Below are 15761 nucleotides of genomic sequence, written 5' to 3' on the forward strand. Positions count from 1 at the left end.
TGGGCTGTTCGTCACATCAGACTGGATATTGCTTCATATCAGGTCATGAAGTGAAAGCTGTAAATAACAATAATTAATGCCCGAAGTAACAGGTGCTTCTAATATATGCTGCGAGAGAGTGATATCAATGATGGCCATTTGTCCCTAATGAAATGATCATTGATCATGAGATGGTTTTTTGGCTTGTTTGTGTGGTTTTGATGCGAATGTATGAAAGTTATTGCATTTTAGCCTTTAAATACTCAGTTCATCTCAAAGATGGTGATAATCCTCGCCTTGTGGGCCTTTGGGGCAATAAATGATGGGACTGAAATATTTATTAACATGTTCATCAATTTCCTATTGTGGCCATATGTTGCACCCGACCTTTGAAGATCCGGGTTAGACTAGGTCTTCTGCAACCCATGCTTGTCGTAAAAGGTGACTTTGCTTGTTGTATGAGGCGACTAATGGGATCAGGTGGTCAGGCTCGCTGACTTGTTTGATACATGTCATTGTATCCTAATTGCATGGATCGATGCTCATGATGTCAATCACTGGATTATCTGGTCCAGACGCGATTATTTACAGACCGCCGTCATATCCGGATATTGCTGAGTGTGAAATTAAACAACAAACAAACAAACAAAATATATTGCTCCAAGGTTGGGAGAGTTGTAGGATACCATGTGTTATAAGTACTGTAACTGTTGTTTTATCTATTCTATCATTTTCAGGACTTTGTCTAATGTATATATACAATTGATAAGTGCGATTGGGCCAAACAGTATTTCTGATTACGCTCACGGAATCAAATGAAGCTGCATGTATGTTTGTGTGTAGAGAGTGTCAGTTAAATGTTTGTGAGCCCTGTATTTATTAAGATACATGGCTTCAAATCCAGTGATCGGGTAGTTTTCGTGTATGAGCCTGCTCCACTTCACCCAATCCTTCCCCTCCTGACAAGTCTAATGGCTGAGAGTACTTCTGCCCCAACATGGACCACCATCTGGGAGGAGAAGCTATAAACCAGGGCCATTTATTACCTGACAAATGTCCTTGGGTAGTAACTGTAGTTATGGTGTTTGATTGGCACTTATGGGAAGATAAGCCAAAGGATTTCACCAAGCCTCTATTAGGATGTGATGGCCTGATTGTATTGCCAAGTGTGTTGGGAGGTGGGATGTTTTTTGATGGTATTGCCCAGTGTTTGGATGTGAAATGTGGGATGTTATAGATCGTATTGTCCTGAGTATGGTCACAAGGATGTGGGTTGTTAAAGATGGTATTGTTCTGAGTATGGTAACAAGGATGTGGGATGTTATAGATGGTATTGTCCTGAGTATGGTCACAAGGATGTGGGATGTTATAGATGGTATTGTTCTGAGTATGGTGGGATGTGGGATGTTATAGATGGTATTGTCCTGAGTATGGTGGGATGTGGGATGTTATAGATCGTATTGTCCTGAGTATGGTGGGATGTGGGATGTTATAGATGGTATTGTCCTGAGTATGGTGGGATGTGGGATGTTATAGATCGTATTGTCCTGAGTATGGTCACAAGGATGTGGGTTGTTATAGATGGTATTGTTCTGAGTATGGTCACAAGGATGTGGGTTGTTATAGATGGTATTGTTCTGAGTATGGTCACAAGGATGTGGGATGTTATAGATGGTATTGTCCTGAGTATGGTCACAAGGATGTGGGATGTTACAGATGGTATTGTTCTGAGTATGGTCACAAGGATGTGGGTTGTTATAGATGGTATTGTTCTGAGTATGGTCACAAGGATGTGGGATGTTATAGATGGTATTGTCCTGAGTATGGTGGGATGTGGGATGTTATAGATGGTATTGTCCTGAGTATGGTCACAAGGATGTGGGATGTTATAGATGATATTGTCCTGAGCATAGTGGGATGTTGTAGACAGTATTGTCCTTAGCACGTTGGGATGTTATAGATGGTATTGTCCTGAGCATGATAGGATGCAGGATGTTATAGATGCTATTGTCCTTAGCATGGTGGGATGTTATATATTGTATTGTCCTAAGCATGATAGGATGTAGGATTTTATAGATGGTATTGTCCTGAACGTGGTGGAATGTTATATATTGTATTGTCCTGAACATGGTGGGATGTGGGGTGTTATAGATAGTATTGTCCTGAGCATGATGGGATGTGGAATGTTATAAATTGTATTGCCAAGTGTTTTAATTGGGATGTTATAAATTGTTTTTCACAGGTTGTTGGGATTCAGAATATGCCATGTTATAGATTTTCATGTGTGATGTGCAGTGTTATAGATAGGTGCAACATAGAGACTGCTATTAACACAACAGTTTCACACAATGGTGGATAATTGATTGAATAATTGGTCAATCGATGGATCTGGAGGGCGTCGGCGATTATCGATTGGCTCGGGAGACTAATCGATGTTCATATGTTTTTAAAATCAAGACAAAAACAGCTGATAAAGTTTCCTGGTTTGTAAATTGCAATGTAAACAAGAGACATACTTGCATGCCACAACAGGAAGTGGTACAGTGTAGAAGTGCAGTATGCACATGTCATCTTAGCTGCAGACAGTCGCTGAATAGGTCTGAATATAGGGGGGTGTTTACTTTGTGTGTTTGATGGCATTGCTCATTGCTGATTGGCTACAAGAAGGGAACTCCAACGTGATGTATACGGTATATCACCGTCTAAAAGCAACCCCCGCCTTATAAATATAAGGCAGCCCCCCTGTAAAAGCCTTCAATATCGATGCTAATTTGTATACCGAATCTATAAAGCGATTCGGAATGAAGCACATCACCAGTGCATACACTATCCCTACATTTGCAATCAAAACATGTCTGTCTTCGGCAGAAAAAAATTACATCGTATCCCTTCAGCTGGTAAACAAAACAGATGATAACAATTAAACTTGTCAAGACAAATTTGAAATTTGAGATAAAACATCACTGGACATGAGGATTTACCAATTAAAATGTATTTCCTGTTCTGATAGGCATTGTTTATTATATGAAGAGATTAAGATTACAGTGTGTATTGTTTCGTAAACTAAGCCGGAAGTAGCAATCAGCTGTACTCACGTTTTCTCGGAATCTACCAGTGATTCGGTTAAAAACTAACCCCATGATATAACTTTAATATTCTCACTCACTTCTCCGAGTTTGATTTTGGCATAACTTGTTCTGCCCTATGCTGGCACTCTATATTTGGATTGCACAATAAGATATTGTTGTTTAAGTGATTTAAAGAGGTTGCATACAAAAAACAAAAAAATCAAGAAATGGGTATATTTGGTATCATTTTGTAGGAAAATATGTCCTGAATCAAATTACGCAATAAAAAAACCAAGTCACCACGCCATTATTTGAATAAGTGGCGCCATCTAGAGGCACCGTGACTGCAATTGGCTGCCATGTTGATAATGTGCATCGTCTGCCTCTGGTCAAGTAGGGGGCACGGGTGGCCGAGTCGTCTGAGGCGCCGCGATTCGCTGTGCAGAGTTGCGTCCCTTGGGCACACCAGAAACCTATGATTGTGGGTTCGAATCCCGGTTCGCCCCAATTATTTTTCTAGGTTTGTCAGCACCATACCTGTGCTCATGGGTTTCACCGATGTGGTAAACGTCTGAGACCTGCATCACTTCGGGCTTTCCTCCCACATTAAGCTGACACACCGCGATATAACTGGAATACTGTTAAAAGCGGCGTTAAACCCAACTCACTCACTCACTGTGTACAAGTAACTCATGGCTGTCACACGACTGTATCATCTAAACATGATAAACAGAACTGTAGGTAATACGGTATATCAATATGGATATATGTATATTCACTGACCAAATGTAATTCTGTCAAATATGCCCTGTGTACAAAACCCTGTCAATTCATCTTGGGTGAACTGGGGTCTAGGAAAAAGCAGTGTACCAAATTACCATATTCACTATAATAAGTACCGTGGGCTTAAGAAAATTTACAAAGGGGGTTACTTTTCGAAACCATACACAAGTAAAATTTGATTTCACAGATCAAGTGGGAGTGAACAATCTTAGTTGAAACGTCGATGAAACTGAGACATTTTCATAAATAGTTACCAGGGAATATATATACTCCTCCTATGTTGCGACCCATGAAGATTCGGGATAGAATAGGTCTTCAGCAACCAAGCTTGCCTTAAAAGGCGACTATGCTTGTTGTAAGAGGCGACTAACGGGATCGGGTGGTCAGGCTGGCTGACTTGGTTGATGCATGTCATCGTATCCCATTTGCGTGGATTGATGCTCATGATGTCAATCACTAGTGTCTGGTCAAGATTGGATTATTTACTAACCGCCGTCATATAGCTGGAATATTGCTGAGTGTGGCGTAAAACTACAAACCAACCGACCTCCTATGTTGCTGCCTGGTTTCTGTAAAACATTTGTAAAATCACGGACTGTGATGTAGTTTCCGTCTTAGTAGCGGGTGCTTATAAAGAGTGCTTACACCTTGGTCTAGAAGTCAATCGGGCATTGGAGCAGGGTGCTTAATATGGCAACTACGGTACATCAAGCTTTGACATCAAATAATACCTGGTATGTTTCCTATAAGCTGTCCCATGCTTGAATGGCCATGGTATAACAATATGTATACTCACTGGGTGATACGTACAGTCGTGACACATGTGACAGAGAAATATTCTGTGTTATAAATATGTTAATTATGTGTCATATCCAGATAATTATAGTGTCAATTCTGTTGATCTGAGTGTCAACAACTATTGGTGTAGAATTCACTTTCCCATGACAGTCTTACTAAGGATGCACTCGTCTTACTAATGATATTTGAAAATATATAATCAATATGATATCTGTTTTGGATATTAAGGAGGCCCTGGGGTCATTGAGGTCTTTTGCAAATTTTGAATTTAGGTACCCCTAAATCTTTTCATGATTAATTTGGGACACTAGATATGATAATTAATGAACTATCCATTGGTAGACACCATTGGTCTTATCTAACTAGTCCGCAGCTCATTTTGGACCTGTGGCTGATATAGAATAACTAGATTTTGGGAGAAAACAACTAAAGCCTCAAGATTTTCTCGAGTCTTGGGGGGCGGTCGGGTAGTGGTTAAAGCGTTCGCTCGTCACGCTGAAGACCCAGGTTCAATTCCTGACATGGGTACAATGTGTGAAGCCCGTTTCTGGTGTCCCCCGCCGTGATATTGCTGGAATATTGCTAAAAGTGGCATAAAACACTCACTCACTCACTCACTCACTCACTCACTCACTCACTCACTCACTCACTCACTCACTCACTCACTCACTCACTCACTCACTCTACAATACAATACATCGATTTACAACTCCTGTGGTAATACATACAATACAATATTTTTCAAGTTATATTTTGTAAAAAACATTTGAATTCTAACAAACTGTTCAAGAACCAGCAAATACCGTTTCTCTAGTATTTTCTGTTTGGCTACAAATAGCATAATATTCACAGTGCCCTCTAGCCTATATTGTTCTGCCCTTCAACATCCCGCCCTCACTCTCTGAAATTTAAAAACAAATGATTCAGGGTTGTGTTTCACCTGCTAAAAGAAAGAATGTCACCTATGATATAAATGTACTGCATTGGGATACGTGTCGTATCACGGCCCACCGTATCATTACACCTCTAGTAGGGGGATGAGATCGTCAGTCACCATTACATTTGGAAATTGGGATGTGTGCAAAATTCTACAGCAGGTTTCTCAGTGAACAAGGATATGAATTGCCTGACCCTGAGGAATAAATAAGTAAACAAATAAGTAAATGAATGATTAAACGTGTTATTACTTCCTTTTGAGAAAAGGAATGCGATGATTCATCTTGCACAATAACTAAAAATTCATTGGCTCTATCCTCTATTTTTATCCTGTTATCAGTGAAATACAACACACCTCTACTAAGCCATAACACTGGTTGTCATTGATCATAACTATGACTACAGGCATTGGGAAATGTGTAATTCCGTTTTGGGGATTTGTACTGACATTGGCTGCAGACCTTGGGCCAAGTATCAGAGCAGGTGTAGATAAATCCTCCACGTGTGAATAGATTTTTGTAAATTTCCAAACTCATCCTCTGAAAATGCTATAAAAGATTGAACTGAGCTGCAGAGTGTATGTTGTACAAGCCTGGAATCTTGTCGTGAGAAGCAACTAACGGGATCGGGTGGTCAGGCTCCCTGTTTGATGCATGTCATCGTATCCGAATTGCGGAGAGCAATGGTCATGATGTCAGTCACTGGATTGTTTGGTCCATACTCGATTATTTACAGACGCCGTCATATAGCTGGAATATTGCTGAATGCGGCGTTAAACAAACAAACAAACAAACTTCACAAGCCTGAAATTGTCTCCCCATTTGCAGGGCTGAAGCAAACTAATTTCGGGGGGCGGTCGGGTGGCCTAGTGGTTAAAGAGTTCACTCGTCACGCCGAAGACCCGGGTTCGATTTCTGATATGGGAACAATGTGTGAAGCTCATTTCTGGTGTCCCGCCGTGATATTGCTGGAATATTGCTAAAAGCGGCGTAAAACCACACTCACCACCACCACTTACAGACTGTGATAATATCGCTGATGGAAGCATTAACATTACGTTTGGGCAGAATGGTTCCCTTGTGTTGCATACCTTTACTCCCTCCTCCATCTCTCTGTCAGTGACCGGTCTGTCTTACCCGACTCACTCGCAGCTTGATGGACTGTAGCTGTGATAATGGTCCATGGGGACAAGTAAAAAATGCATAGTTTTTTGTGTAACAATGCAAACCTTTTCACAACTGGCATTTATCCCTAAATGTATTATATATGTGTGGGCAAATTGAAAATGCATTGTTCAGATTATCATGTTTGGCCTTTTGGGGATTCGGCGTTATGATTGCTCCCCAGGAACTTAATTATGCTGGTTGTAAGAGGTGACTGGAACGGGTTGATTCTAACATCAATCACTGGATTTTCTGGCCCAGACTTGATGATTTACAGACTGCCATCATATGGCTGGAATATTACTGAGTAGGGCGTTGAAGAACAAAAAATATCAACACGTATATTTGTGCAACTATTGAAATTGTTTGATAAGTTCCATTTTGTATATTTCAGGAGGATGCACGCCAGTTTTTCTCGCTGTCTGGTAACGCTGATGAAGGGGAGCTGTCAGCGGAGGTGGCCACGCTGATGAAGCGACTCTGGAAGGACCTTGGCGTACAAGAGTGTTTCAGTCGGTCTCGCGAGTACCAGCTCAATGACTCGGCCGAATAGTGAGTAATAATTGATATTTACATCGAAGCTTTTGACACAATCTGATTAAAACATGATGCACTGAGTAGTGAATACATGAGAATGTTTAGAGAAGTGTAGACTTAATAAAGGTATGTTGAAGGTACAGTAAGTGATATCAGAATAAACAAACTGTTTACACTGTTTTGAAATTTATGTAAAATTTGCTGGACTTGTATTTTTTGTTTACCGTAGCTATGCTAATAATTCAAAATATCAAGAATATGTTCTTGAATATTTTTAAAAATATTATTAAAAATATTATTAAAAATATTATTTAAAAATATATTTCTACAATGAAAATTATATCTCATCATTAAACATATATTAATGGTATTGTTATATTTTGTTTTCATATGAAAATTCAATAGTTTCAGTGGTATAAGGGAAAGTCTTTGCTGTGATGACAGAAGGGAGATAACTCTTAAAAATATAAATGGCTATGATCAAGGATGTATGGATCCAGTTGTGAGAGGCTTACCCTTTGTCTTTGACGTGTACTAATCATGTTATCGTATTAAGAATATAACTGAATCATTTGGTGACATGTTTTCAACAAAAATAACAAATATTTGGCTCACAAATTGTTTCTCAGATTAATTTTTTTTTACTTATCCTGCACTACTCCTTTATGCATCCTTAAAAAATATAAACATTTTACTAAATTTGCAAAAATATATTCATCCGTTTACACTGTGTTAAAACCAAGCAATGTTCACGTTTGTATGGATGCGTTGATGTTTGTTTTACCCAACTTGTGTGCACACCTTAGGTCACAGGGGTTGTACATTTTAGGCACAGTTAATTCCTTGTTCACATAAATAGAGGATATTATATGAGTTCTCATGTCATACTGTGTTTACGACACGAGTGTCTAAATTCTGGTATTTCCTGAGTGATCGTATGAGAAATACCGGAATTTAGGCATGAGTGTCGTAAACATATTATGACATGAACACGAATATAATGTTCTATTTTTTACCAAAGAAGATGTCTACATACAGAGACGTGTTTAGTGTTTACGTACCGCAAGTCGCAACTGCAGCGAATCACAATTTGTCGAATTACGTCAGCTATGACGTCATTCCAACCTCACGTCACAATAAGATTCGGATGACGTGAACAATGCCACCCGGACGATGGAAACAATACAGTGTTGTCTCGTGACGTGATATGTCCGTAGGGCACGTATGATTTTTATAATCCCCAATATGTTTGCCCTCGTAGGTAAAAAAATAATATTGACATGATGTATTTCAGCTACTTGAATGCACTGGACCGCATCTCCAACCCCGGCTACATCCCAACAGAGCAGGATGTGCTGAGAACAAGGGTTAAGACAACTGGCATCGTAGAGACACACTTCACATTTAAAGATTTACATTTCAAGTGAGTTAAGATGACAAAAATAACAGAATAACAAAAAAAATAAGAAAATCTGTAATTGTGTAAAATGTTTTTGCTTTTTTTGACTAATGCAGATAATATAGGTTTGTCATTTGATACCATGGCTGTTATTTTAAAATTCAAAACAAATTGTTGTTTTTCTAATTTGTACATGGTCAAAGGGAGATAATTCAGCAGTGATGTTTTCCAAGTTCTATGTCAGTTTACATAATGCAAGACATATTCTGATATTTGAGGCAGTTTTCCATTAAGAATATTCTGTATTTGGGGAAAATCAAAGTCAAATTATTTGATATCCTCCCTTAGATAGAAGTTTTGATATGGGTCTCACACACACACACACACACACACACACACACACACACACAGAGAGACAGAGTGTGGCACTGGACAACAAACAAACTAAACTACAAACAAACAAATGACCACCTTGAGTAAGAAAGTATTGTCCAAACTAGTGTATGTGTATCATTGAGGTTTTGCTCGTATATTAATTTGTCTCGTGTTGTCTTCCCCATCACTATACTGCTGAGGAATTTCAACTCGCGGACTCGCTGTATTCAGGGTGGATGGGTTGTTTTTTTGTTGATTTCTTTGCTGAACTGTTTCCGTGTGTTGGTACAGAATGTTTGACGTTGGTGGCCAGCGGTCTGAGAGGAAAAAGTGGATCCACTGTTTTGAAGGTGTGACGGCCATCATCTTCATTGTAGCCATGAGTGAATATGACCTCACTCTCGCCGAAGATCAGGAGATGGTGCGTATGATAAAATAGACAGACACAGGTTCTTCAGATACACTTGTATTCAAAATCCATCTGCCATCACAATACATCTCCTGCACCCACACAGGTTGTCACTCAACTGCCTGCCTAGAGCAAACCAAGATGGCCGCCGTAAAGTCATTCTCAAATCATAGACAGCAGTTTCGTATTCGAGGGGAAGTTTCGTATCCACACATAAACAGAGTAGCCATGACAGACAGTAACAACAGCAGTTATAAGTAGGGCTGGCTATCATAGAGATTGATAATTGCAAACTAAATATCGATCAGTTATAAATAAATACCGGAGAAGTAACTTTGAGCAAATGTACAGAAAAGTCCGAAAGAGGTCAACACACTTCATGCCACTGGTGAGAGGTGACACATTTATGCATGGATTACTTCGTGGACAATAAAGTCATAACAAAAACAGTTCTTTTCCGTATTTGGCAAATGACATGATTGATAATAACAAGTCTGTTTGGGGAAATTTAAACTTTATTTCATCACAATTGTATATGCGGGATCATATCGATAATCGTTAATATTTCTTCCCATCGATGATAATTCCGATTATCAATCTTTTGGGCCAGCCCTAGTAACGGGGCCAGATGGAATCCAGTCACCAAGCGTTCCACATGCAGAGTCTGTGATCCTAACTGTACTTTACTTTAAAATTCTTAAAGTTCTGTTAAAAAATGATACTTCACTTTTTGCTTCATGTGTCGTGTTTATGTGTACAAGAATTTTAGGCGGTTACATGAGATTAATATTTGAATCAAACAAATGTATTTATTACAAAATGGTAAGAAAGGATTTACCATATTCGACGTAATAAGCGCCCCGCTCTAATAAGCGCCCACGGCTACATTTGCTAAGATATTGGCTAGTGAACAATCCCAATTAGCACCCCTTCCAATTGATCAATGTACGCAAGACTTATTTATCCGTGTATAATACGCAAAAATGTATATGTCGTGTATACGACGCACAGACTTTTCTTTTGTTTCATTTCAGGCTATCAGTATAAATCACGAAATGTACGATCTTTCAACTCTTTTTTTTTTTCAGCAAAGTTTTATTCTAATAAGAGCCCCCTATTTCTAATTTTGAGAGCACCCTGGGCGCTTATTCCGTCGAATACGGTAATTATAAATGTACTGAAGGCTGGTGGCCTCCTCAGTATGGAAATAAAGAAATGAGATTAATGTGTGATCCATGTGTCCACAGAACCGTATGATGGAGAGTATGAAGCTGTTCGACTCCATCTGCAACAACAAGTGGTTCACAGACACCTCAATCATCCTCTTCCTCAACAAGAAGGATCTGTTTGAGGAGAAGATCAAGAAGTCGGCCCTCACGATCTGCTTCCCGGAGTTTACAGGTAACAGCTCATCCATGTTATCTCAGTAGGCTTAGTGAGTGCTTGAGTGGGGTTTTACGCCGCTTTTAGCAATATTCCAGCAATATCACGACGGGGGACACCAGAAATGGGCATCACACACTGTACCCATGTCGGGAATCGAACCCGGGTCTTCGGCATGACGAGCGAACGCTTTAACCACTAGGCTACCCGACCGCCCCTCAGTAGGCTTAGCACTATCAACCAGCATTAGTCTGGACTGGTACAAGCAGCCTCACACATGCATAATCTTAACTCCCACATTATACCCCATTTCACTTCACCTTTAGGAGAGGGACCGCCTCCGTGGTCTAGTGGTAGAGTTTCCGCACGCGGAAGGTCCGGGGTTTGATCCCCAGCTGCGTCATACCAAAAGACGTTAAAAGATGGTACTTGTTGGTACCCTGTCTGGTGCTCGGCATTAAGGGGATAAAACAAGGTCTGGTCGGCTCGGAGTCAGTATACTGTGTCTGAGTGGGATATTCATGTTAAACTGCGGCATGGTATCTCAGTGAGCTAGCACTATAAATCGGCATCAGTCCGGACTAGTACAAGCAGCCACACACACACACACGTGCATGCACGTCGCTATATAAGTGCAATAATCTTGGACGCGACGTTAAACCCCATTTCACCTCACCTCACCTTTAAGAGGGGGCACAGGTGGCCCAGCCGTCTAAGGCGCCGTGATTCGCTTTGCAGAGTTGCGTCCCTTGGGCACGCCAGAAACCTATGATTGTGGGTTGGAATCCCAGTTCGCCCCGATTATGTTTCTAGGTTTGTCACGACCATACCCGTGCTCGTGGGTTTCACCAAAGTGGTAAACGTCTGAGACCTTCATCACTTCGGGCTTTCCTCCCACATTAAGCTGACACGCCGATATAACTGGAAAACTGTTAAAAGCAGTGTTAAACCCAACTCACTCACTCACCTTTAAGAAAAAGGGGTTGTTTTTTTGTCTTGAAAGAGTGACTTATAGCAATCCAAGACTGCCACCAGAATCGTTGGTCCTGAATCAGGAGGACAATGAAGTACATTAATAATGCTCATGGGATTGGGCATTAGACTGAATGAAATTTCTGTTGTTTTTTGTTTCCCACAATGGTAGCCAATTCCCCCTGCAAAGCCTTATTGGGTTTCTGGAGACTGGCCTGACCTTAACCTTGACTGGTCTGACCTTGACCGGTCTGACCTTGACCTTGACTGGTCTGACCTTGACCTTGTGTTGCAGGCTCCAACACCTACGAGGAAGCAGCAGCGTACATCCAGCTCCAGTTTGAGAACCTCAACAAGCGCAAGGACACGAAGGAGATCTACACTCACTTCACCTGTGCCACCGACACGAACAATGTACAGTTTGTCTTTGACGCCGTCACGGACGTCATCATCAAGAACAACCTCAAAGATTGTGGTCTCTTCTAAGCTAAAGTGAGTTTCAGTATTTCATGATTCTGCTGCACATACAGGTTGGAATTTTTGCATTTCACCAGATTTGTGTGGCATACGTAATCCAGAGGCTAGAGAGTTAGCTGACTATGAAAGTCCTTTTGCCACCCTTGCCGAACTAGACTGGAATTCTGGAGTTACATTTTGGCTGCAAGAACGAGTCTATGCAAAGTCAATCCAAACTGGTGTCAACTTGGTGTCAACAGATATTTTGCAAATTGTTTCATCTTTTTAATCAAGGTGTTCAAGTGATTTGATGCACTTTGAGGGGTAAGATCCATTTTATTACAATATGGATCTAAATTATCAATCATATCATCTTGGCTGGGTGCTGCCATTTTGTTTGGAGCAGACGCAAGTGATATAAGAGATGGAATCTGATTGGTCAATAGGGACATAGAAGGGAGATAACTCATAATAGCTTAAATACCCAAATGTCAAGAAACAGGTGGGTAAACGAAAATTGAATACCCTCTAAATCTTGTGGATACCCAATCAAAATGAAACCCCTGGGTTAAATACCCAAATTACCAAACACTTATCTCTAGCTCTGCACTCCATCAATTTTATGTAACAAAACACGTGACAATTATTCTTTTCTTTTTTTTCAGACTCACGTGTTTGTGCGTCACTTGTGTGAGCTGTTGTCAACTTGGTGTTGAAATCTACACGTGCGTTCATGTGTGACCGATGCCTCTAGCTGCCACCAGGGGTCACTGTGTTAGTGGATTGTGACGCTCGTTAACTCTGTCATCGTTTGTCTGCATGAACACTGTCACGTCTGCGCCAACTTGGGAAACACAACATGTTGGAAGACACTACAGAACAAGCTCATGGGAACTTGTCCGAACAATTCAACATCTTGTACAAATATCGTCATTTTGTTTGATTGCCGAACTGTATGGACTTCACGAACACAACTGTTACTGGTTTGTGTTGAGGTGTGACCACACTACACGATAACAGTTTGGTAAAATCATGGCACACAGATCTGTCGTCACGGCAACATATTTATCTTTAATTTTCCTTCACCTTGAATACTGTGCATGAACATTGGTATATATGGCCAGAATTAGCTGATCCGTACTCTTCTGATACAGCATGTACGCAACACTTGCTATACTGTTGTCATTCACACTATGGAAAATCCTTCTCGAAGCTATCACCTACATGTACATCTTTGAGGTTTCTTCGGGGATAACTTTGTTTTCTATTTGATATTTTAATTTTGTGTGAATGTTTTCCGACTTTGTGAAAGTTTGTTTTACTGATAGGGATGGTTTTATTGTGTGTTTCGATCTTTGGTATGATCAGTTCAAGAAATTAATCTTTGAATGAAATAGCAGAGAATGATTATTTAAGAGGTCTGTTCGTCATTGTTCTATAAAAAATATATCTCTTGTTTCAGGAGACATTTTGTGACATGTTTTGGCAGAGAAGATTTTGTATAAAAAAGCTTGTAAATGATTGTTTTGGGATTGACAGGTCTGATGTTCGTACTCTGATCTGTTGCATGGTTTTATAAGGAAATAGTGCAATCTCTGAACTATGTAGACTCACCAGTATGTACAGTATGTCTTAGTCAAAACTGGTGAGAAATTCAGCCTTCCTGTTACTGTGTGTAAACGTGAGGGTCTCGAGGGGGGGTGGGGGGGCTGGTGATTGGGGGCATTAGTGTTTTCAATAAGGAGATTAAGTTTCCCTATGAACCAGAATGTTTGATGCAAACAATTTGTAACATTAATGCCCAACATGTTCTATCAGTAAATATTGGATTCACCATGATGGCCCACCTTTGAGACCCCCAAGTTGTCACGGCAACAATTCTGTGCAATGACTTTGTCGTGTACGATGTAAGCTATATTGTGTAAGCTTGTGGCTCTGTGTATAGCATCTCCGTGTTGCTTAACAGGTGAACGTTTAGATTCAGGAGATGTTGAGGAACATGAAACACGAAGCAAGAAGTTAGCACATTTAGTCCAATTCATGAATATTCATTGAATGTTCATTGAATGGTAATTCCACAGCATTGAAGATTGACGAGTCAGTATTTTTTTGGTATGTTTGTTTAAGACATTTGATAGAAGAAGCTGACTTACCTATGACCAGGTGGATCCAGAGGAGGATGTGGGGGGGGGGGGACACAAACAGACACACACTCACAATTTTTAGACACCTGACGTGTCACCTGCACTCTCAGCCAATTAACTTCGCAATCCCACTTTTTCAAAATCCTGGATCCGCCTCAATGACCTAACTAAACCTAGGAGATTGTAGTATTGAGGAGATAATTATGCGTAATATTTGAAGCGATAATGGTAAGAAAGGACTATTTGTATTATTAAACAAATCCTGCATGAAGTAGGCAAGTGTTTCCTCGCTGATAAGTACTGATCAAATGTTTAAGAAATAGGTCTGGTTTGATGCAAACACTCCTGAGCACTAAAGCACTGGTGTAGTCATTGCCACTCAGACCTTCTCTTCTGTGAATCTAACGGGTATGCACAACTTATCGAACTTACACTGATTTTCTCAAGTTAGATTTTGTATGTGTTTGGACAGATCCTGTTGATTGGATAATTTCACTTCGATGAAATAAGCTATTAACTGTTCATGTAAATCCTATATTTTCTATTTCATCCTGTGTTGGGAGTTCGAGGGAGGAACACAGTTCCCTTCAAAATGCTCATATTCCTTTTTGGAGTTTTCTGTGTGCAAAATGTTCATTCCACGGAATCAGCACCTTTCAGAATCAAAACTAAGATCCCATCAGTCCATACCCTGCTGACAGCATCTCTGAGAATCAGAAAGATCAAGAAATGTTAGAAACAGGACAAGAGATTTGTTTTGAGTTCTGTCAGTATGAAATTTTGCAGATGATTTGAAATTCATTTGTGCATGTGTTTCAACGTGTTTACAAAGATCTGATTGTTACGATCTGCAGCAGTGTTAATCAGAGTTCATTTGGTTTCCTCTCATTAATGGGGCGGTGTGGTAGCCTAGTGGATAAAGCGCTCGCTCGTCACGCCGAAGACCGGGGTTCAATGGGTACAATGTGTGAAGCCCATTTGTGGTGTCCCCCGCCGTGATATCGTTGGAATATTGCTAAAAACGGCGTAAAACCATACTCACTCACTCACTCCTCTCATTAATACAAATCTTGCATATTTTGTTTGTGAAGTCATTCCACAATTAAATATTTGGTATGGGCAGGACCAACAGGCACAGCATATTCCAAGGTGTGTTCCGTCAGCTTGTCTAAATATGATTACCATTCACAGGGATTTTGGTTTTCGACTGGTAGTACCAAGTTTTTTAACTGTTATGTAACTGGCTCCAGATTGGATGTTTTGGAGCAAGGATGATGCAAGTTGTTCGATCTAGTTCCAAATATTGAACTAGGTCGAGCCAAAGCTTGGGAACAGGTTTTGGAAATAGGTAAAAAAATC

The 15761-nt window shown here is 40.2% G+C and overlaps 1 protein-coding gene across 1 annotated transcript in view; it reads left to right on the top strand.

Annotated features, from left to right (window-relative positions):
* The window catches only part of LOC124133848 (guanine nucleotide-binding protein G(i) subunit alpha), an 86263-nt gene extending 70912 nt beyond the window's left edge, over positions 1–15351 (top strand). Inside the window, exons 4-9 of the mRNA XM_046498429.2 lie at positions 7122–7279; positions 8559–8687; positions 9330–9459; positions 10695–10848; positions 12098–12294; positions 12924–15351. Coding sequence (XP_046354385.2) covers positions 7122–7279; positions 8559–8687; positions 9330–9459; positions 10695–10848; positions 12098–12288 — 762 coding nt within the window. The 3' untranslated portion in view covers positions 12289–12294; positions 12924–15351. The remainder of the gene's footprint in view (positions 1–7121; positions 7280–8558; positions 8688–9329; positions 9460–10694; positions 10849–12097; positions 12295–12923) is intronic.
* Positions 15352–15761: the final 410 nt, after the last annotated feature.

Source organism: Haliotis rufescens, unplaced genomic scaffold (genome assembly GCF_023055435.1).
Source record: "Haliotis rufescens isolate VD_foot unplaced genomic scaffold, xgHalRufe1.0.p SCAF_16, whole genome shotgun sequence".
Classification (NCBI taxonomy): Eukaryota; Metazoa; Mollusca; class Gastropoda; order Lepetellida; family Haliotidae; genus Haliotis; species Haliotis rufescens.